At 44.4% G+C, this 23,793-nt stretch overlaps 1 protein-coding gene across 3 annotated transcripts in view; it reads right to left on the bottom strand.

Annotated features, from left to right (window-relative positions):
* The window catches only part of Fam114a1 (family with sequence similarity 114 member A1), a 71,667-nt gene extending 48,333 nt beyond the window's left edge, over window positions 1-23,334 (bottom strand). Inside the window, exons 1-3 of one of the 3 annotated variants that reach the window (XM_029477771.1) lie at window positions 23,267-23,298; window positions 20,814-21,054; window positions 13,269-13,624 (exon numbers count right to left, since the gene is read on the bottom strand). In XM_029477771.1, coding sequence (XP_029333631.1) covers window positions 13,269-13,616 — 348 coding nt within the window. In that variant the 5' untranslated portion in view covers window positions 13,617-13,624; window positions 20,814-21,054; window positions 23,267-23,298. Of the gene's footprint in view, window positions 1-13,268; window positions 13,625-20,813; window positions 21,055-23,266 lie in introns of all 3 variants that reach the window. The other 2 variants (XM_021162251.1, XM_021162252.2) reach the window with 2 other exon arrangements.
* Window positions 23,335-23,793: the final 459 nt, after the last annotated feature.

Genomic DNA, 23,793 nt, shown 5'->3' with positions numbered 1-23,793 from the left:
TGTAACTCCAAGGCTGGCCATCAGTCATCCCCAGTGCCCTTTCCCCTACTGTCTCTCTTGCAGATAAGGGTGGTATACTGCTCAGTTATTCACAAAGATGTACATAAATGTACATAAAAGCCGTTGCTTTTGTGATAAATTTTCAGTTACAGCCGTCGCCAATTCTTCCTCCTGTTCTGAGTGTGGAAACGATGCTTGGCAGTGAAGCAGGGAAATTTTCTGCCTCAGAGAAAGGCCAAAGCATCCCTGGTCCTGATGCTGATGGAGCACTGAGCCAACACCGGGAGCTACTTGTCTCCTCTTTTGTATTACGGGAGAAAAATATATCGCTGTTCTGTAAACCACTGTATGTGGATTTTAGTTATTTGTATCTCACTGCGTTCCTATTTACCCAGTAAATATCAAATATCATCTATTCAGCAGAGAGACCAGTGGAAAAGGTCACAGAATTGAATTGTGCAGAATTGAGTCGAGGTTCTGCTACTCTGTGTAATGAGTTACGGAAGCTTTTCTCAGCCCCCATTCATTTGTTACAAAATGCAAGACAAGACAGGGGCGAGCTCCCAGGGATTGGGGGAATGCGCTCAGTGATATTGTAAACTTTTGTAAATTGTACCTTGAGTATATGCAATGAATGTTTTACATACATAGAAGAACTCTCAGCACCAATAACCCTGCAGGTCTTGAGCTGATTAAAAAATTATTTCCTATGAATTTGTCATCTAAACGCTGCATAAATGTTAGGTTGAAACACCAGCTTTAAGGCTGTGAAGAAGGGAGCTCTGCAAGCTGGCTGTCAGCTTTTCCTTCTGTCTGGAAACAGAGAGAGACTTGTCAACATGAGCGGAACGCCCATGACTCATGACTGTCTGCACTCGTTTGTGGTGTCTGCATTGATTCATCCCACTCGGCAATGGAATCCAGTAGCAACTTTGTACCACCAGGAGGACAGATGTGAGTTGATGACTAATATAATTCTTTCACTGGGCCAATCACTGCCTGTGATTAGAAAGAACAATGCACTCAGGGGTGATGGCTTCTGACTCAGATCTACGATATTGACTGTGCCCTGACAGCTGGTAATTGGCTAGTGAATAAAACAGAAAGTCAAATGCTATGTAATAAGCGACTACTTCAGTTGTGCTTTATTAATAAAGTCCTTGACATTGAACTTCTGACTAGTTACAAGGGATATCTATAACTAATAGAAAGTCCTTGAGTGGCTAGATGTGCACATTTAACAAAAAATATAAACTAAATAAATATCAACCATGAATTATATATCCTAAGTATTGTCTCCACTAACTGGTCATTAGGTGACACACTTAGGAGCCTATAAAATAGCCGCATAGGTCCCATGAGATGGCTCAGGGGGTAAAGGTACTTCCATGTAGGTCTAATGACATGAGTTCAACTCTTGGAATCAACATAAAGGCAGAAGGAAATAACCTTCGCCACAAAGTCCTCTGACCTCTACATTCGCACAAACACACACACACACACACACACACACCCAAATAAGACGAAATAAGCAGAGTGCATCAACTTGTTTCTCACATTATTAAATGCTGCTGGAAAGCTTTGTTTCTCACCTTTCACCTAGATAGCTCTCACCTCCTTTAACACAGACCTTCAGGGCCTAACTCAGAAAGCAGAAGGCATCCTATGAGAACTCACTATGGTTTGTTTTTCTTTCTCTCCTTCCCATAAACTCAGAAGAATGACCTTGTATAGTTGGGGCAAATCAGACTTGGATTGATCAAGGACATCTAAATCATAATTAGAGGGGCTAGAGAGATGCCTCAGCAGTTAAGAGCACTGGCTGCTTTTTCCAGAGGACCTGGGTTTAATTCCCAGCATTCACATGGTGACTGGCAACCATCTATAACTGCAGTCCCAGGGGATCGAGCAGCCTCTTCTGAAATCTGTGTGCACTAGGCATGCATGTGATGCATAGACATACATATAGACAAAACACCCATCCACATATAATAAATAAAATTTAAACAAAAAATAAAACACAATTGGTCCTTTGAACAACTGCATCCATTGTGTGATCCTAAGAATATTTAACTATGCAGGATTTCATCAAGTTCAAAGTTCCTTAAATAGAGAAGACATCTAAATGTCTAGCATCCCACCTAACATCAAATAGAAAGTGCTTTTTAGGTTGGTCCTGTGACTTAGTGGTACAGCATTCTCCTGGTTTGAGGAAGGCCCAAGTTCCATTCCTAACACTACCATCACCACCACCCAAATGACCACATCATTTACTGAGGCTGGAGTGTGGCTCTGTCACAAAGCATCTGCCTAGTTTGTGTGAGACCCTGAGTCAGAGCTCTGGGAAAATAAACTATTTAATTTAGGCGAACCAGTTCAAAACTATAGGTACAAGGTAAATATCTAGAGGACCATTCACATTTAGGTGGAAATATATATATTTCTGCGTTAAGATCAAAGACCAATCTGGATGTCCCATCCCCAGGAGAGATGAGGAATCAGGTACTGTGTAGATCTCATATCAGGGATGCCCGTCATTAGACCCACGAGACCAGGTCTTCCTTAAGTCCTGTAACTCACGGCACAGATACTCTGAAAGGATCCTCAATACAGCAATGAGGCTGCAGCTGTCCTGGGTGCCTGCTGCTCTGTCAGAAGGTCACACTCGCAATGGCCTCAGTTATTTCCAAGTAATTTTCTTTGCTCATGAGTAAACCTTCTCCAACTCTAGGATGATTTAAAACTTAAATATGGAAAGGCTAAAGCACCAAAGCCACGCTATTAATGCTTTTTTGTGCACATTTGACCTTTTCTGTCCTACTGATATTTATGAAAGTTAACAGGGTCATAAGGTTTGAAAACCAATTTACAATGACTAGCTGAATTATCACATCACAGACTTTAGCTGAAATGGCCCACATTTAGGAATACTGTATTAACATTTAGGTCTTTAAGCCCACTTTATATATTTAATAGCTTTTATAACAATTATGAAGTACTCAACAAGGTTTTGTAATCTATAGATGAGGCACTTGAAAGGAAATAGAATATATTACATTTAAAACATTCAAGTCAATAGGAAAAAAAAGAATCAAACATTAAACAAATTTCCCTAGAAAACTGCTGCTCAATTTTGCTGGACTTATATACAGAATTATAATCGAAAGGATATAGAATATATTACATTTAAAACATTCAGGTCACTAGGAAAAAACAAGAATCAAACACTAAACAAATATCCCTAGAAAACTGCTGCTCAATTTTGCTGGGCTTATATACAGAATTATGATTTTTGGGATGAAGAATTGAGTGTTTAAAATTGCAGTCTTAATAAACTAAACACTAACTATTTAAATCAAATTAAGCATCTAAGCAGATCTCCTTTTTATACAATACACACATCAGCTTACACCAAAACCCATCTAAACCCAAATCGAAGGATACCCAAGCCAAGGAACCATGGGTTCTTTCTTCTGTTGTCATGGAAACAGTGTCATCCTTTTAGTTACCACTATCCTTACCACCTGACACTGCCCCACCCTGGGCTGGTTCCAGGTTTTTTGGCTTCCTTTTTCTCCCAACAGTGACTTCTCACATTTAACTATGCCTACAGTGTCTCCACCACAGCACCTCAACAGGAAGAAGGGGTTTCTCTCAAACCAGCTTTATGCTCCATTATGTTTCTTCCCCAACTCTTCAGCATGATGCTGATCTTCTGTACCCAGTCCTGTCATCACCTCTCCATCAAAGACAGCAAGAGTCCTCCCACCACCACCTTATGAAGCCATCTGCGTCAAAGTCACAGTGGCTTCCTTGTTGTCAAGCTACAGACTCATGTTAGTCTTTCATTGCCTGACCTCTCAGTAGGATCTGAAACTTAACAGATTGGGATTTAAAGCACTCTAGTTCCATAGCATCAGTGCCCGTTCACTCTTCTTTACTATAACAAAATACCAGAGGCAGGCACATTTTATAAGGAAAAAGTGTTTACTGAGTTCACAGTTCTGGAGACTTCAAGGTAAACTCCAGACCTGGCTTGGTTCTGCTGAGAGTCTCAAGGTGGATGGTGTCCCAGTAGTGGGAGCTCGTCAGCATTCAGTATTATGACTTCGGTTATTTTTAGAACACTCTTACATACATAGTATGCTATTATGTAGGCTTCTTAGATTAAGCTATTAAGGAATTACATCTCAAAACTGGAAGCCGGAGAACAACTACTTGCTTAGGTTCATCCTTTTAACAACCCGTTCTCGTGAGAGCTCAAGAGTCTCACGAGAGGCACCTTAATCCTTTCTTAGGACAGCTTTCCCAGGAACCCTAGGAATGCCCACTGGTCCCTACTTGCCAGAGGTACAGTTTCCCAACAGTTCAGTTCTGCACTGAGAACCAACCTTCTAACCCCATCCCTTAGGGAGCCAACTCAAACTATATCCAAAGCACAGCACTGCCGCTGCCCTATCTTTCCATTTTTACTTACTGTCAGCATTCAGTGTTATGACTTCGGTTATTTTTAGAACACTCTTACATACATAGTATGCTATTATGTAGGCTTCTTAGATTAAGCTACAATCTGAGAGCTGTCAGCATTCCAATAAAATATGTACAGTCCGGGTCAGCAGGGCATTCTCATTAGGAAACCCAGGCTCCAGAGGCAGCCGTAATAAGCAATCCTATTATCTCTGCCTCCATTAACAGCTGATGGTTGGATAATTAGCATTCCAAATTGCAGGAATATATTTTAACTGGTGAACACAGCATACTCTTTACTAGCACCCCAAATATCTGAAAAGAAAGGTCTTCAAGATTTATAGATAGTTAAACACATCCAAGAGAGTCTTCCTGCCTTGACATGGCCAGGCACAAGGGAAACTTTTTCAGCCCAGCAGGATGAATGAGTGGTTATAGGTGCCACTGCCAATCCTGATGAGTTGAGTTTGATCCCAGGAGCCATGTGGTGGAAGGAGAGGATTGACACCTGCAGGTTACCTCTGACTTCCACACATGAACCACAACACATGTGCACTCATATATATACATGCCTGTGTGCACATGTGCACACACAGAAATAAATATAATAAATATAATATGATATATAATATAAAAAGAAGGGAGGCCTTTGCCTTGTGTCAATGGTCCTCCATTCAGCTTTGAACGCTGGGGAATTCTGGTTACTCATGCCTAGATTCTTCTCAGGGAAATAAAGCTACCCCTGAAATTTAGTGAGCCTTTTCATGCAAGGTGATAGACAGAGACCTGAGGGAGGGAACAGAGGAGCATTCTCAAACCGACACAGGAAACAATTTCCATGGACTATCTTACCTCTCGTGTCCCTTGATGTTTCATTTAAAATATCAACTGTCTGCAAAATATCTCCACTTTGCTGTCTCTCGGTCTTAGACTCTTCTCAGCTCCTCTGCATCCTATAAGACTTCTGTATCCTGGTTTTAGAAATCCCCACCCTTATCCACAGACACTGCGGGAATGCCACCTGGGGCAGTCAGCTAGACATAAAGTCACATTCTCTGCTATGATCATCTGCATAAAAGTATTTCAAGGCAGAACCCAGAGGTCTGATGTTGTTGCTGAGATAGGGTCTCACTATATAAGTCAGCATATAGACCAGGTTGGCCTTGAACTCACAGAGATCCGCCTGGCTGCAGTGATGAAAGGTGGGAGCCACTATGCCCAGGCCAGAAGCACGGATTCTTAATAAGCATCTCAATTATTCTAATACACAGCTCAATCTGTCCTCAAACTAAGTAGCCCAGGATGACCTTGCAGTCCTGCCTCTGTCTCTCCACTGCTGGTGTCTTAGGGTTTCTATTGCTGTGACCAAGAGCAACTCAGAGAGGACTTGCTTTATTTTGTCTTATAACTCTCAGTTCACAATGCACTACTGAGGAAAATCAGAGCAGGCACTCAAGGCAGGAACTTGGAGGCAAAAACTGAATCAGAGGCCAGAGAGGAATGCTACTCACAGGCTTGCTCTTCATGGTTTGTTCAGCCTTGTTTCCTATAGAACCCAGGACCACCAGCCTAGTACTGCCCACGGTGGGCAGGGCCCTCATAAACCAACCATTAATCTAGAAAATATTCCTATATACATGCCTGTAGGCAAATCTTTTTTTTTATGAGCATTGATAGGTGTTTTGCCTGCATATGTGTCTGTGTGAGGGTGCTGGATCCCCTGGAAATGGAGCTGCAGATGGTTGTGAGCCACCATGTGGGTGCTGGGAATTGAACCAAGTCCTGTGGAAGAGCAGCCAATTCTCTTAACTGCTGAGCCATCTCTCCAGCCCCATGCTATAGACACACACACACACAAGAATCTAGAAAAACTTGACCCAGGCTGGGTCATTTAAGGGTTGCTGGGCTGATATATAACATTCATAAGAACAAGGACAGTACCCAAGACTCTCTGGACTGATGTGAGAGACTTACCTGATCCTAAAGGTTGGTTTACATAAATGTTCCATTGAAGGCCTCCCTCACACTGCAGCTATAACTGCTTCCATATGACTGCCTGCCCTGGCTAGACTGCAGAAATCATGCAGTTGCCATGTGTCTTGGATTCTTGATAGCACAGAGTTGGTGGAGGTGTAAGAGGAGATGTCATGCTAATATCTGATGGCTGAGTAGGACAGAGACTCTCTCCCACAGATGTTTTGTGTAAATCTTGCAGAAAGGCTTAGCTCCAAGGCTTCTGAGCCTGCAGGCCAGAATAAGAGTCCCACAGACAGATGGTTTTCTTGAGAGCATAGATGGTTGATCCTTCAGAGCAGTGTGACGGGATGTCTTGACCAACAACATGACTGGATAAAGATAACGTAGGAGAGCCTAAAGCCTGCTTCTGAGTGTGTCTGATGGTGTTTCCAGAGACAATTGGATGCGAGGCTGCCAACACAGCGACTGTTCTCATCATCCCTTGGTGGATTCACAACATTAAGGCATTATTAGAAGACAGTAAACACAGGAAGTACGAGTCACTTGGAACATATCCTTGGGAGCTAGATTGGTCCTGGCCTCTTCCTGTATCTTCCTTTCCTGTTTCCTGTCTGCCACGAGGTGAAACAGCCTTTGTCACATGTTCCTGCCACTGTGATGTTTAGACAAAGTGACCATGGCCCAAGCCCTCTGAGACTATGCATCAAAGTAATTACTCCCTTTCCTTAGGTTGCACATGGCACCGTGACATAACTGTCACAGTTGTCACCTGGTAGACTACTGACCACACATACTTTGCTCTCACCTTGTCCTGGTGGCGCCCTCTTGTTTGTCAAGGCAGAGCCTCCACCTGGATACAAAGTAACTGTGCAGATACGGGTCACTTATAGACAGGCATTATGCACAGCATGACAAAGTTTAGTGTGTTCTTGAAGACAGTTTTCCTACAGAAACTTTGTTTTAAACCGGATAATGAGGCTTTATCAGGGTTAGATACTTTAGAACCTTAGATATTTTAGGAGCATGACTGTTTTCCAATAGAGTCTGACATTACTAAAGAACCTGTATACAGGAGACAAGTAACCAATTTAGAGATGAACTTTCTATTTTAAGGGCCTCCTTCCTCCCTGCCTATCTATTTTTGTTTTTTGGGTTTTTTGTTTTGTTTTGTTTTTTGTTTTTGTCTAAAGGATTTATTTTTACCTGGATTGATAGAATTATTTTTATCATCGAAAGAAGATTGCTTGTAAATATCAAACAATAGGCGAATATAATAAATGGCCAGTATTTGAAGATTAAGTGCAAAATTGATTACTTCTAATATTAACTTGAGGAACTCAGTGGAAGAATGTAAGGGAGAGAGTAGAATGTCTTTTTCTGGTAATTCCTTAAGTGAGACTAAATCTACCCCTACACAGAAGATTTTAAATTTGACCCCATGGTATAAGTATAAATGAAGGAAATTTTGACAGCATGACCGTTTACCAAAATAATATCAAGTTCTACCATAAGGTCTATGACTGCCCAAGCCATGTGCATTTGCCTAGGATTACAGGACTAGACCTTAAATTCTTTCCAGTGGAGCAGGCCTCATAGCAAATCAAAAAGTGATTGGTTACCCCTGCACCACTATTGTGCCTGCAGGCACACCTTGCCTTGGCCCCTGCCACTATGGCACCTGCAGAATTTGGGGTCCAGTGCTGGTGAGAAGACCACCAATGTGTTCTCTCTTCCAGCAATGCAATAGTAACTTCCAGCACTATGACAGTTAACCAACAGGAAAGAAGTTTCCCCCGGTACATTTGAGGTGACTTTCTCTATGTTCTATGGCCAAAGTGTGTGTATCTTTAGCAATAGTGTCATATAATACGGTCATGGTGGGCATCCAGGAGCAATGACAATAGCCTGTATTGTTTTGCATCCCTCTGGGGCCTGCCTTGAACTCTGATATTCATTTAATAACCCCTGTCTTCTGGAGCAACATTGTCCAAATTCTTTTTTTTTTTTTTTAGTTGTATTTGGAACTTAGCATACTAACTAGTGGGTTTTCATATGGCTTTTTAACAAATACATATCTGTGGCTAGCCCACTGACTACCCTTTTCTCTTCCCGATGCCCTGGCTCCCATCCTTGCTTAATTCTTTAATGTTCAGTATCTTCACCCTTCCTTTATTTCACACACGTTCTACTATCCTTCCATCTCACATTTTAAGTTGATTTTTTTGTTTGTTTGTTTGTTTTTGGTTTTTGAGACAGGATTTCTCTGTGTAGCCCTGGCTGTCCTGGAACTCACTGTGTAGACCAGGCTGGCTTCGAATTCAGAAATTCACTTGCCTCTGCCTCCCAAGTGCTGGGATTAAAGGTGTGCACTACCATGCCTGGCTTAAGTTGATTTTGAGATGGTAGGATTCCATATCATACCCACCTTCCACTGGGCTAGCCATCCCTTCCATCCCTGGTTTCACCCAGATTCCCACACCAGAGGACAACAGTCAGTAGAGAGAGATGGACTGGGTCAAAGCGCTGAAAGAAAGTGGTTAGCCCTACATGATTCCTCTGTATTAACCCCACTAACCCAAGGCTGAGGGGACATCAGAGAGGCAGAAACAGTGTAAGAACTGAAGGGTAAGGGAAGTTTTGATGGGTGCTGTCTTCTGGACATGATGTTGTTAACACAATCTTGAACGCATAGCAGCTAGTGTTACCTGTAAGATCAAGATCAAGCCAATCAAAATTCTGACTTAGATGGGGTAGATGGTCTCCGGGCCATACCCTCAGCAAAGATCTATTGATGGGGAAGAGTTGCTGGGATGCCAATCATTTTTGTTAATGGTATGGCTGCTGATAGATTTCCTATGCTCGAGGGTGCAACCTCACACCCTTGTATATATAGGTGATACTAACTCAATTTAGTGAATTTTTTTTAAGTAGATAAAATTGGGTCAGGGAATGTATTGGAGGAAAATGGGGAGCATTAGAGAGGTGGAAATGGGAGTAGATATGATCATATTCCATTGTATACATGTATGAAATTCTCAAAAATAAAGAAAAGAAAACCTGTGCCTGGGACTGACCTCCACTCCCTTACTGCTTTCTGCCCTTCTGGGAACAAACGTGTTGTGATGGTTTGTCTATGCTCAGCCCAGAAGTGACACTTTTAGAAGGTGTGGTCCTGTTGGTGTAGGTGCGTCACTGTGGGTGTAGGCTTTAAGATCCTCATCCTAACTGCCTGGAGCCCAGTATTCTGCTAGCAGCCTTCAGATGAAGATGTACAATTCTCAGCTCCTCCTGCACCATGCCTACCTGGATGCTGCCATGTTCCTGCCTTGATGATAATGGACTGAATCTCTGAACCTGTAAGCCAGCCCCAATTAAATGTTGTCATTTATAAGAGTTGACTTGGTCGTGGTGTCTGTTAACAGCAGTAAAACCCTAAGACATGTGTGCAGAAACACTGGTCCTGTTCCTTGGTTCTATCTAAGCTCCAGATGCAGGGCCACAAACACTCAGAGCCTCAGACCCAGCGCTATGGATGATGGACAGTCTCTACACTGCCATTTCAATATCTCTGGGATGTTTGCTATGAGGAAATGCTCACTTTTCCAAGGTTCTTGCAATGCCAGCAGGGAGGTGAATGTCTCTCTCTCTCTCTCTCTCTCTCTCTCTCTCTCTCTCTCTCTCTCTCTCTGTGTGTGTATGTGTGTGTTTAGGGAGTAGGGGTGGGATATCTGTTGCCAGGGTCTCTCTTGCCTAGTCTGGCCTCAAACTCAACTGTATAGTCAGGGATGACCTTAAACTTGATCCGTTTGCTTCTTCATCCTGCTGAGATTTTTATCTGACACTAAGGTTGAACCCAGAGCCTTTTGCATGCTAGGCAAGCACTCTGTCACTTAAGCTATGTGCTCATCCTGTGTCTATCCATCAGCAGAGATACCTGCAGTTTCATATGTCTTCCTTGCAGTGTAAACAGCAAATATGCAGGATGGGTTCAGGATTAGGAAGACTTAGCTTGGATCCCCACCCCTTCCCTCCTTTGCTTTATTTCGGGTGAATAACAGGATCTCTTGGTATACTTGGTAAACACTACACAAATTGCCAGCTTGGAAATTAGGTGTGTTCCCCTCCTACTTCTGGGTATGTTATGGCTGTTGTTTCTATTTAAAGACTAATTTTCAAGAAGCTACCTAGGGCCAAAAGGACGGATTAGTATCCTCCAAACACTGAAGAACCTAGTCCAGGACCATGGCCCATGCTAGTCTCTATCAATGTGCCAAACACCCAACCCTGGGTTAGCACTTCAATATTTTAAAGCTGAAGTGATACCGAGAGATCACCTACTCCAAGAGTCATTAAAAGTTCCCTCAAAAGCCGGGCGTGGTGGCGCACGCCTTTAGTCCCAGCACTCGGGAGGCAGAGGCAGGCGGATTTCTGAGTTCGAGGCCAGCCTGGTCTACAAAGTGAGTTCCAGGACAGCCAGAGCTACACAGAGAAACCCTGTCTCGAAAAACCACAAAAAAACAAAAAACAAAACAAAACAAAAAAAAAAAGTTCCCTCAAGGTTCTTTGCCTTGTAACAATTATTTTCAATTCTGGATGAACATGAGAAGTTCCTTAGAAGGCATATGTCAGAACACCATCCACAAATCAGACTCTGTTAGGGTGGAACTCAGGAGTCAGGACATCGTAAGCATCCCCAGTGACCGGGATGCTTGGCTAGAGCCGAGAGTTGACTTGAGGTCTGAGAGTCTGCGATACTTTAGGAGGTCCATGGCTGGCTTCAAAGGCCTTATCTCAGAAGAGATAAGCCCTTGTGGATATTTTCCATATCTGATCCAAATGCCCAGCTGTTTCTCAAGCCTCCTCCACGCCATCCTCACAGAATGAACATTTAGCTTTAGTTAGAATTCCAGGCCTGTCCACCCTGCACCAGGATAGCTTTGAATGTAACCTAACACAAAATTGTAAACTTTCTTAAGACACTATGAGATTGTTTCCCATTTTTTCCCTTGTCTTTAAAGTTGATTGTGTGTCTCTTGAGAGTGAACTCTGTAGATAACCTGTGGCAATGCCAAACGGTTGGATGTTTCCAGTGATAGGGAACCAATCCCTCCTCCCTCTGGAAGCTCATATTATCTTTGAGCAGGTTTGAGAGTCAAACCGTTGAGGAAAATAAAGAGAAGCCACACCTTGAATACAAATCATAAAACATTAGAAGCCATCACTAAAATCTTCGCGTGAAAATTCTTCATTTTATAGAGAAAAAAAATTCAGACACAGAGATATAATGTTTCTTGACCAAACTAACATAGGCAATGGCCACTGGAAAATGAATGATCAGACCTCTTGGTTCTCTGTCCCATGTCTCCTCTCAGAACATTATACACAATCACTTCTAGGTGACTTGAAGAGCACACCTCAAGATTAACAGGACTAGTACTTTGTGAAGGCTAGACCCCGACCCCCTCATGCGCAATCATTCTAGATCACCCTAACAGCTCACCTCCTATTCTATGCCTTGGAGCAGGAAGTACCAGGAAACCAAGCTTAGATGGCTATGTTGTTGTAGCACAAGAAGTGCCTATAATTTCAGCACTCAGAAGGCTAAGTCAGGAGGCTAAATTTGAGGCTATCCTGAGGAACATGGCAAGACCTTGTCTCAAATACTCTTCCTATTACAAGACGGGAGGACCAACAGGGAGACACTGGCTTAGTTTATCCTGCAGAGGGGCAGGTGTAGGCACCAAGGGGAGGATCACCAAGTGAGTGTTGCTTCCAGTCCCCTGGAAGGTGACAAGTGATAATAAACTTGTGGTCTAAATGTTGAAGGTCTCTACAGTAGACCTTAACTTATGCAGCATAGCTCTTGTGGTTATCCAGAGATTCCTGGTCCTTATAATGTGGAATTATTAAGGCCAACACAATTATACATATGAACTAAGCAGTGCAGGACAAAGCTCCATATCATTTTTGAGCTTAGGTGCCTCCCCTATCAACTGGAGTCAGGAATACCTAGCTTGGAACTGTTACATAGAGAGAATTGCAAACCAGGTGGCCAGAAGAGTTCCTGGCATACAGGCTATGTCCAGGAATTGATGGTTCTCATGACTCTTAACGCAATGTTCAAAATACAAATATTAGATCCACAAATTCCTCTTCTCAGTGTCTTCCCTCCCACCACAGAGCATGCTTTAAGGACAAATATGGTGTCACAGCACACTTAGAACTCTCCCATCTCAGTGGCAGAGCTTTGCATAGAGTGCTGCGCTTGATAGGTTGAACATGGTGTCACCTCAGAATATGGTTTTCCACTTCCCTCTGAAACTTACATTAGAATCTAATTGCCAGGGAGAAGAAGAAGCGGGACCTTTAAAGACTAGCTAGAAGACCAAGGCTGTAGCTCAGTGGTTGAGAACTTGTCTAGAATGGGAGAGACCACAAATTTTATTCCCAACACTCCAAACAAACAAACAAACAAACACAAAAGGTTAGGCCTCTGCCATTACAAACAGGTGAGCTCATTCCTGGGCTTAATCCATCAGTGAGTTAGACTGAGAACAGGGCTGCTATAACAGCCATTGGCAAGGTGTCTTATGCACAACTATCTCTTGCCAAATGATGCCCTGAATTACCTTGAGACCCTGGAGGAAAGGTTTTATATATATATAAAATCTCCCTACCCTGGAATTGAACTGTGAGTCAGAATAAACCTCTTTTCTTGATACCTTATCTTGTCCGTGGTTCTTGGCATTGTGTTCTTAGCAACAGTGGCCAGACACTGGCTGTCAGGGAGAGTTTAGGTTAAAATATGGTGATTTTTTTCTTACCGCATCGTTCTGTTCTTTCAGAGGTATTTCAGATCCGGTGTCTCCCTCGAGGCTGACGGAATCAATGCACTCAACCAGGGTGTCTTCAGTTACTTCTCCATTGAGGGGAGTCTCGTCGGCAGCACTGGCCTTGGACTGGTCCAGAATCCCTGTAGGGGTGGACTCTGCACATGCAGCTGTGCTCTCAGGCTGCTCTTCCGTGTGGTCAGCTGGTGCTGGTTCGTTTGAAGCTGTAGCTGGACCACACTGCACTTCTGCTGCCTCTTCAGCAGGGGAGTCACTGTCGGGCATCTCAGCAGCATCTTCTCCGACTCCATTGGCTATGGTGTCACGAGCATCATCAGACATTTTAATATCTGTAAACGTGATCACAAACACTTGTGTTGGTAACATTCATTCAAAGCATGTAGTAACTGAATTAGGCCTAGTAGGTAGGGGTAAACTCCCTTCTACGAGGAAGTAACTCTATGTGACCTAAGTAACGCTATGTAACTCTATATAGGTAGACATATAAAGATGCCTATTTTTTTTAACCCTGGAATGTGTGAGTGCTTTCTTACATGGCAGTAGAAACTCTGGGTGCTACTGAGGATCTGGGCATGGGAAGGCTGCCTTCATTTCTCTGAGTGACCCTAACATAATGATGAGTGTCCCCACTACTCTTCAGTGCAGCGGCCATGATGGGAAAGCGGAGTGACGTGGAGAAGCAGATGGCATGAAAGCAGAGGCAGAGACTGAAGTGAGGTGTTTTAAGGATGGGCAGGGGTGGGGTGGGAGTGGTGTTGGTGGAGGGGCATAAGCCAAGGACTAGGGCAGCTACCAGAGACTGAAGAAGGCAAGAGAACAACTCTTCTCTTTGAGAGTCTAGGAGGACCCAGCCCTGCCACCATCTTGATCTAAGCCTAAGAAAAATCGGTGTCTGATCCAGTCTGACCTCTACACCGTAAGAGAGAAAATGTGTATTGTGTAAGTAATAGAATCTGCTGTAAGAGGCAGCCAGCACTGCTGATGGGGCTCTGATGGGATTCAGTCTCATGGACAGAAATGCCTCAAACTTTAATTCTGTCGATTCCTCAATGTATGCCCTTGGGTTTCTGGTCTGGAAAATGATTGTGAGGACAGCCTGGGCTCCCTATGAAGAGACCATGTCTCAAAAAAATCAAACAAAACAAAAAAAGAAAAGAAAAGAATAAAGAATGGCTGGTAGCCACCAGAGTTATGCCAGAGAGAACGTCCTTCTGAGAGTGGTCCTCTGACTCCACAAGGGAACCCTCCACTCACAACCAATGAATGTGTGAATGAGTGAGAACATTTTACTTGAAGAAAAAAATGTATCTGTGAACTTGATTTTAATAAGTGCTATGAATTTTTGCAGCATCATCCACACACACAAGGACTTACAGACACACATGGCTCCTGGTGACCTCAGTCCTTGTAACAGTTTTCATCCACTACTTGCTTATTGTGGTTCTCAAACACCTACCTCCATTCCACAAACACAGAATGGACAAGTGGCTGTTTTAGGGGCTCAAGGGAGGAGGAGTGGCAGTAATTGCTAATGCAGAGGAGGGTTCTCTTGGAAGTGACAAGAATATTCTGCAGTTGAGCGGTGTCTGGCTGTATAGATGTGTTAATACACCAAAAACCACTAACCAGAATGCCTAAACACAGGAAACTCCATAGTAAGTGGATTTTATGATTTGTAAACAATAGCTTAATATGCCAATAAGAAATTTTAGTGCCAAGTGGACATCATTCCACAACTTATTGTTTCTTTCTTCCTTCCTTCCTTTCTCTTCTTTCTTTTTCTCTTTCTTTCTTTCTTTCTTTCTTTCTTTCTTTCTTTCTTTCTTTCTTTCTTTCTTTCTTTCTGTCTGTCTGTCTTCCTTCCTTTCTCTTCTTTCTTTTTTCTCTTCCTTCCTTCCTTCCTTCCTTCCTTCCTTCCTTCCTTCCTTCCTTTCCTTTCTTTCTTTCTTTCTTTCTTCCTTCCTCCTCTTCCTTCTTTCTTTCTTTCTTTCTTTCTTTCTTTCTTTCTTTCTTTCTTTCTTTCTTTCTTCTTTCTTTCTTTCCTTCCTTCCTTCCTTCCATCCTTCCTTCTTTCCTCCCCCCCCTTTTTTTTTCTTAGACAGAATTTCTCTGTGTAGCCCTGGCTATCCTGGAACATCTCTGTAGACCAGGTAGGCCTCAAACTCAGAGATCCAACAGTCTCTGCCTCCCAAGTGCTGGGATTTTTTAACAGCAGGTCTCCTTGCCTTATGTATTTCTTACAACAAATCCTACATTTCTCCCAATAACAGGCTTTAAATCTCAGTGCTGTTGTCCAGGAAAACTTCACCCTCTTAAGAATATATAGTATATAGAAGTCATGGGCTCTAAAGAGAATCTACTATGGCCATTTTCCTAAACCAGTATAATTTCTAACTTCATTCTAAATGCTTGTCTTTCTGTCTTCAGACAGGCAGTTCTCACCCTTTATCAAAGAAACTTCTTTGCTGCAGATGGAGATCATTTCAGAAACCCCCAAATGGTCAAAACTTATCTGTGGGGTGCCTCACCCCAGTTAATGCATTGACAACACAACTCTTCCACCTAAGACTCAGGAGACTCCGTGGAAGGGAGGGCAGAACGATTATAAGAGCCAGTGGACCAGGGTGTCTGCTGTGAGATCACGCTTTCCATAGAAGTCAGGGAAGCTGCACCCAAGAAATCTTCACAACATAGTCACCCAACCAAGAGCCACGTAACGACAACAGCAGCTGACATGCTGAAGTGGGAAGCAGAAGTCTCACTAGCCTCCGCCCCTAAACCAAGCGCTCCAGGCGATTAATGGTTACTAAGAAGACAGGCTTCTTCAAGGATGAGTCCCCGATAGGTTACCCAATCCCAAGTGGTCAGCCATAAGCAATAGACAGAAGAGCAACACTATATGGACTCAGCAGGTACGTGCACACGTGTATGCATATATTTGCACATATATACCTACATATGTAATAATAATTAAAGAAGAGGTCAGGAATTTGAGAAGGAGTGGGGGACATGTGAGGAGGGGAAGAGAACAGTGGACATGATGTAAATAAAGTACTCCTGCATAAAATTCCCAAATTAAAACTTTGAATTAAAACAGAGACTATAAAACACCCAGAGCTATGATTTACCGAGCGCTCACCTTAGCCAGGCTATGCAAATGTATTGTTTCCTGTGAGCTAGGTATGGTAAGCTCCATTTTCCAGATCAGAAAACTGAGGCTTAGTGAAGACATATCTTTAGTAAATGACAGAAATAAAGTTCGAGAAACACGTGACTTTGAGATTGAACCCCATCAGAGCTTTGGTGTTCAGAAGCCACGCCCATTTCCCCACTTCTCTTCCCTGACGGTCTTCAGTGTGGAGCTGCTCTGTAGTTTCACCCCTGGACTTTCCTTTTTCCCCTTCAGCTATTCCCCAAATCCACATTCTACTGGTTCTACTTATAGGGCTATCCTGGATGCATCTCAGAGCCTCTCCATTCCTTGTCCCCTTGAGGGGAAGCCACATACTTCTACCGCCATCCGAGGTGCGATCCCGTTAGACTTAGCTCCCACTATGCCATTCCAAACATTAAATGAGACAACTTTACTGTCTGCGGACACATTCACAACAGACTGCACTGGTTATTAAAATCTGATCCTCCACCACGGGCGAGTCCAGAAGACACGCCCTTCACTAATGCTGTAAGACACAGCACGGTTGGGAGGGGCAGCAGAACCTTCGGAGGGCTTTGCCATTCCCTTCTCGTTTACAACCTCAGGGCTGCTCAATTGGATGAATTGGACATAATGGGTTTGAGTGGGTCCAGAGCAGCTCTGAATCACCGATGGCCAAGTAAGCTGGAGGTAGTTACTGTCTTGGCACAGCACAGACAAAACAATTTCTATGGTGGCAAGCATGACTCCATGGACTTTGGTATTGGCTAATCAATCAGATAAGATGTCTGCTAAGTATTCTCTCTGTCTTTGTCTAGTGCATTGTTTTGCTAGCGTATTTAAGGTCCAGGTAAAACCATCACTTGTTCATGTTTGGTGTCTCTCCCCTAGATGTAATGCTTCTTCTAAATTCCCAGAATGCTTTGCTTCTGCTTCCTCTAGGACAAACTGAACTATCTGAATAAAGTCACTTGAGGTATTTTTCTTATTAAACTGAAAACCCAGGAAAGACAAGGATCTTGGCTATATATTAAAATATTATTATATTAATTTTTTCTCAATTATCAATGAAGTATAATATGAATTATGAATATGTATATTGCACATGTATTTCTGCATATATTAGAAAGCTCAAGAAATATGCTCAACACTGAAGACTGCACTAAGAATGTCTGTGCTTTTATGGTAAGTGGTTTCAAATGATGCTATGATGAGACTGTCCATGCAAGTACATGGGCCTTGGGAGGAAACTCTAGCTATAAATTCTTAAAATTAAGTTAGAATATCTCCTTTTAAACCAAAGTATGGACTTTTGGGATGTCACACTCCTGCAAGTCTAGTGCTGGGAAAGGCAAAGGCTATTCTCATTGCTCTGGCTGGTGGCTGAGGTCTAAGGCAGGCAGCATTAGCTGTGGGAGACCAAAGAGTCTGTCTGAAATCTTGCTGAAGTAGTAAAGATGGCTGAAGGCCACTGGGCTGAGAGAGGCTGTTGTGTTGGGTTACAGGAGTGAGATGGAACAGACTGGACATCAGGGAACACTTGACGAGGTGTTGTCAGCGGGAAGCCGATAATGAAAACGTCTCTGTGAATTGGGCCTGGTCTGGAATAAGGTGTTGGCAAAGTACAGCCTGCTGGTCAAATCTTGCTCTTTGCCCTTCCCTGCCTGGGTAAATAAAATTTTATTGAACATAGATGAACCTTTCTGTTCACATGCAGTTAGCACTTCTTGATAATGGTGGATCATTGCAGATGGAACACAGACCATGTGGCTGTAAGGCCACAGAAACAGAAATACGTACTGTCTAAGCTAGCACACAGAGCACTATCTAGCCCCAGAGCGGAGGGTGTGTATGTGTGTGTGTGGGTTCTAAGGAGTAAGAAAGATCTCTTTTTCACTCTTGTCTTCCTGACTGATCTTCTGGATGTAACCTGGACAACAGGCTCCGGAAGAAACACAAGCACATCCTCACATCCACATCATTTTTATCTGTTTTTTTTTTTTTGGTTTGTTTGTTTGTTTCATTTTGGTTTTGTCAGCCACAGCTAGTCATAGGCTTTACCTAATACTTTTATTTCTTTGTACATTAATCTGATCATCCTTATTATTGATCTGGATGACTAAGAAGCTCCAATCAACTCCATTTTCTTTAGCTTGTTTTTTGTTTTCTTTTTGAGACCAGGTCTTAATATGTAGACTGGCCTAGAGCTTCCTCTGTAAAACAGGTTAGCCTCAAACTCACAGAGATCTGCCTGCTTCTGCCTCCTGTGCGCTGGGATTAAAGATATATATCCCTATGTACTGCAATTTGACTTTTCTGTTAGCAGGGACATGATAAACATTTGTGGGCAAATGAAAACCACAATGGATGCTTCCATTATTGTAACACTCTCAGGCATTCTAATGTCCTGTGGCATGTGCCATATGACCTATGTGCATGTTAATAAATTTTAATTTATATCTTACGATGATTGGCTAATATCTATGTTGCTCAGCTCAGGCACACAATCTCAGATTTCTTTAGTAAGCGTCATGGTTTATCACTGGGTGTCTACCCTTGGAGAGACCTCAGCCTTCATCCTCTTAGAATGATGTTTTAGGGTTTTTAAGGGTATGGCAAATTGCATATGCCTGGTTAGAAATTGGCATGGCAAGTCCTTAAGACATGTGCTCCCATTAGAAACAATGCTCTGGTGTCCTCTGTCCTTCTATGTATGGGTCTAAGATTGTATCAAGCCCAACAAGGTCCTTTGGGGTTGGGCTTTTCCATAGCTTCTTGCTGACTGCAGAACTCTAAAGCCTGAAGCTAGCTGGGCACTGGATCAGCCCTGGCTCTAGAATACAGGCCTAAAAGAACAATGAGCAAGGACCACAGGCTTCCAGGGACAGGCTATAACCAAGCCTGACTGCTAGTGTACATGTACGTATTCCGCACAAACCCAGGGAGACTCATGGGAATACTGTTTGTGTGGGGGAGCAGCAGAGGGCAGGACCCCCAGCCTCAGCCACCTCTGGTGACCAAATGGCCTTCAGTTAGTTCAGCTAACGCACAGAAAGACTGCTGCAGTTAAAGGTCTCCTCTTGGTGTTAGTGTTATATTCAACCAACAGCAAAAACCAGCCCTTCAGAAACAAAGAATCATCCACAAAGTTTTCAGTGGAAGTTGTTAAAATGAATTTACAGAATGCCCACACTGCAGAAAGGCCAAAATAATTATGGGGATGAGTCCTGTTTTAACTTCTAATTATATTCCTAATCTGTATTCACTTAGTTACCTTAATCTTTTCTGTTTTCTGTCACAGGCCTGATTTTTCTCTATTACCTACCAAAACAAAGATCAAAACAATATTTTTCCCTTTTTCTTTCTTTCTTTCTTTCTTTCTTTCTTTCTTTCTTTCTTTCTTTCTTTCTTTCTTTCTTTTAAGATCAGATATCATTTAGCCTAGGTTAGCCTTCTATATAGCCAAGGATGACCCTGCACCTTTGATTCTTCTGTGGTCATCTCTGGAGTGTTAAGATTACAGACATTCACCAACGCACCTATTTTATGCCCTGCTGTGGATGAAACTGGGACTTTGGGCACACTAAGCAAGCACTCTGCCAACTGAGCTACATCCCAAGTCTTCCGTCTGTTTGTCCTGACAGACCTTCACTGGTTCTGGATGATACTGTGATGGGGAACGTGTCATCAGTTTTAAGACTGCCTTTTTGTCTGTCACCACCAGACACTGTGTTCTAAATGGACAGCCATTTCTGAGCAGGGACTAGGGCAGGGCACGGGGACTCGAGTGAGCACCATGTGTCCTGGGTCGGTGCTGCTCATCCAATCTGCATGGTTGGAAGTCTCTCCCGATTTGGGGTTGGAACAGTGATCTCTGCAGCCATGTCGGTGGCTTTGACCCACAGAAACAAGGAAGCTGCTTCAGGAAACCCCAAGGAGAGGAAAGGGGTGCATAATGAAGCCATTGTGGACTGGGAATAAGTTAGTTTTTCATGAGCAAATTTATTCATCATCTAAAATGCCCCAAGAACCATTGGGGCGGCTGTATCATGGCACCCCCAGTAAGTGCGAGAGGCACGGGGACTATATTTCAGAAATGAGAAATGTATAAGGCGCTAGAACAGGACCATTAAAAAGCCATCCAGGGATGGTGTATGGCTCAGTGGGAGAGTGCTTGCCTAACATGCACAAGGCACTGGGTCTGATTCCTAGCACTGAAAAAAATATTAAGTTAAAAGGAAAGAAAACTAGAGAAAGAACTGTGCAAAACAGCATAATAAACAACACCCTGAACTAGAGCAAGGGAGAATCTTGACCATGCCTTTGGCATGAGTATTCGGGCTGATGGGAGTATGTGCAAATACCTAGACATCAGAAATGAGCTCTAGACCGTCAGGATACACATCCGTGTGTCTGAGACCAGAGGCTGCACGAAGGAACAGTGAGTTGGATTCTGAAGTGGAAAGCCCAAACAGTGGCCTCTGGGTCTGACTGCAGTGTCTCTTTGTAGGCAAACAACTCCCTCGTTCTCACCGGCTTTCAGCTCCCTCCTGTGTCAAGCTGGAATGGATAACCTGATCTGGAAACTTTGTCCCCAAGTCCCGACTGCGGAGAAAAATGAGGAGAGGGTTTCAAGATTTTCCTAAGTCTAAATTTATTGGAAGTAAAGCTCTGTCTTCATTGGGCCATTTAGCATCCGTGCTTTTCTTGGTATTAAAATGTCACGAAAATGTAGTGACAGTAGATGGCTTCCTTTTTAAGTAGCCTCACTTGGTGAGATACAAATGTGGTTACATGAAACTTGTCCCAGATTGTCTCTTACTTTACAAAAGTGTGTGACTCAGAGTAAACTCACAGAGGAGAGGCTCCCAGATCTGTCCAGTTTTCGCAGTGCACACACTCTGACTCCAGGCCTGCCTCTATACCTGGCAGGTATTTTTGGAAGCACAGAAGAGAACTGTATTTGCGTTGCTTATAAACTAAGTAGGAGCTAGAGAGGTGGCTCAGTGGTTAAGAGCACAGGTTGCTCTTCCAGAGGACTTGCATGGGTTGGGTTTCCAGCGCCCACATAGCAGCTCACAACCCTCAATAGCTCCAACCCCCCCCTCCGGGGATGGGGGGCGCGCGGGGGGGGGCAGCAGAGGGAAAAATCCAACGCCCTCTTCTGGCCTCAGTGGGCACTGCATATACATGGCCCACAGACACACATCCATCCACACAAACAAACGAATACTAACAGGAGTGTTTGTGTGGCCCTTCACAGTCCACACAACCCTATCTCTTGCAACTCGACACTTAAACTTTTGTTCCCCCCAGCACTGGCCCTCTCTCTTCACACGGCTCCTAAACCCCCAGGCTGGCTGCCTCTCCACTGATGCCTTGTCTTCCGGTCAGGCCAATTCCGGTTCCCATGGCTACCCAGCATCTTGATGTCATCTTTAACTTTGAAGCTGATCTTTGTCTACTCCATAGCCTCCTAAAAATTTAACTGCTCCTGTATCTCTTCTTCTGAGACTTCCGCAGACTTCTCGAATGCCTTTGGGAGACTCGTCTATGTCACCCTTCAAGCCTGTGAACCACGAGCCCTTGCTTCGTTCTGACCCACAAATATTTACTCAACTGAAATATACTGTGTTTGATATTGATTTGAACGAAAAACGATGCCTCACATAAGCCTGCTCTGATGAAAGAAATAACTACTTACACATCTGAATCCCCAAGATTCAGGAAGCCCCCCGACTCCCCACCCCCTAACACCCACTCCACCCCACCCCCGTCCCCAAATTCCTTCTACACTGGCTCACTTGTGCTTCAAATCCCACCCTTGGAGTTTCATTCCATCGCTGGCAGCTTTCAATGTAAGAAGTTAATCAGAGCATTTCAGGATTGATAGAGGATATGGAGGAGAGAGTCTAGGACATGGGTTGGGAGGAAAGAACTCTAGGAAGTCAGGTGAGCTAAGAGAGGCTTCTCGGGATGACCTTGTGTCTCTTGTTCTGGTGTCCCAGGGAGGAGTTCAAGGGCTGCTGATTTAAAAAGCCATCAGCTTCTATCAAGAGGTTCGGGAGTGGACACTGATGGTATGGCCCAAATAGTGCTCCCATAGTCTGCGGAAAGTCCTCCTTCTTTAAGAAAAGCCAGTGAAATCCAAGTGAGGACTGACTGACAGCTGGGAAATACTCACCAGATTCCTTGGAGAAGACAAGCCGGCTGGGCAAAGGGGCTGCCTTTGGGGTGGGGAAGAGGGGTCCCAAGAGGTGCTAGTTTAGGGTGTTTCAGGGGAGCAGGAGCGCAGGCATGCTGGGTGGGGGGCACGCCAGGGAGGGATGATGGACCAGGATGGAGGTCAAGGCCTGTGCTCGGTTTTCCCAGGGGGAGGGCAAGCCCACCCTAGGAATGGAGGTCTTTGACTAGCAAGAACTGGATCCCTCAGAGCGTCGCGCTGGGAGGACCCTACAGCCCGCCCCAGACTTGGGACACTTGGGGAAACTTTCCAGACTGGCTTGTGCCGAGCCTCTGGCAGCGGACTCCACGGAGCTCCAGGCCGGACGAGGATGCAGACCGGGCGTGCGGGCGTGTGGGTGTGTGCATGAGCGTGGACTTGGAGCGACACACACTCACACACACACACTCACACGCCCGCACCCACTCAGGGCCCTCGGCCGCGTCTCCCCCGACCTTCGTCCCCAAGCAAGTTGCTTTCTCGGGACGGTTCTCCGCCGGTGATTTCTCACACCCCACAGCGGACAAGGGTCGCAGCGCTCTGGTCCCCTCCCGCCCGGGAAGGGGATGGGGAGAGGGCGCCCCGGGCTCTTACCGCTTGGCCGGCCGAGTGCGCGCGGGAGCCCCGGGTCCCGCCCCGCCACGTCGGCAGGACCGGCGGGGACGCGGCCGCAGGGGAGGGACCGGCCAAGCTGCCCCGCCCCGGGCCGCCCTCCCCCGCCCCTGCCCGGCCCCACTGCGCCCTGACCTGCTGCGAACTCCGAACTCCGCTGTCCCAGATCCGTGGTCGGGGCAGAGCGCAGGGTCCCCTGCCTTCCATTACGAAGCACTGGGGGAGCCTTGCACGTTGTAAGGAGTCCCCTAGCCTCACCGTGGGATTTCCCGGTTCTAAGTTAGGTGGAATTCTCTGACCACGTCAGCGATGGGAGTGGGATGTGATTAGAAACAAAAGTAAAAAGAATCAAAGGAGCCATGCTTTCTAGAAGGCCAGCTTGGAAATGTGGATCAAAGCCCAAATTCATTCTCTTTGGCCTGGGAATTGCACATTTGGCGTGGAAAATGTATTTGTCCAAAGCAAACAAAATCTCCTCTCCTCTCCTCTCCTCTCCTCTCCTCTCCTCT

Source organism: Mus caroli, chromosome 5, assembly GCF_900094665.2.
Source record: "Mus caroli chromosome 5, CAROLI_EIJ_v1.1, whole genome shotgun sequence".
NCBI lineage: Eukaryota > Metazoa > Chordata > Mammalia > Rodentia > Muridae > Mus > Mus caroli.
This window is presented reverse-complemented; position numbering and strand designations above follow the sequence as displayed.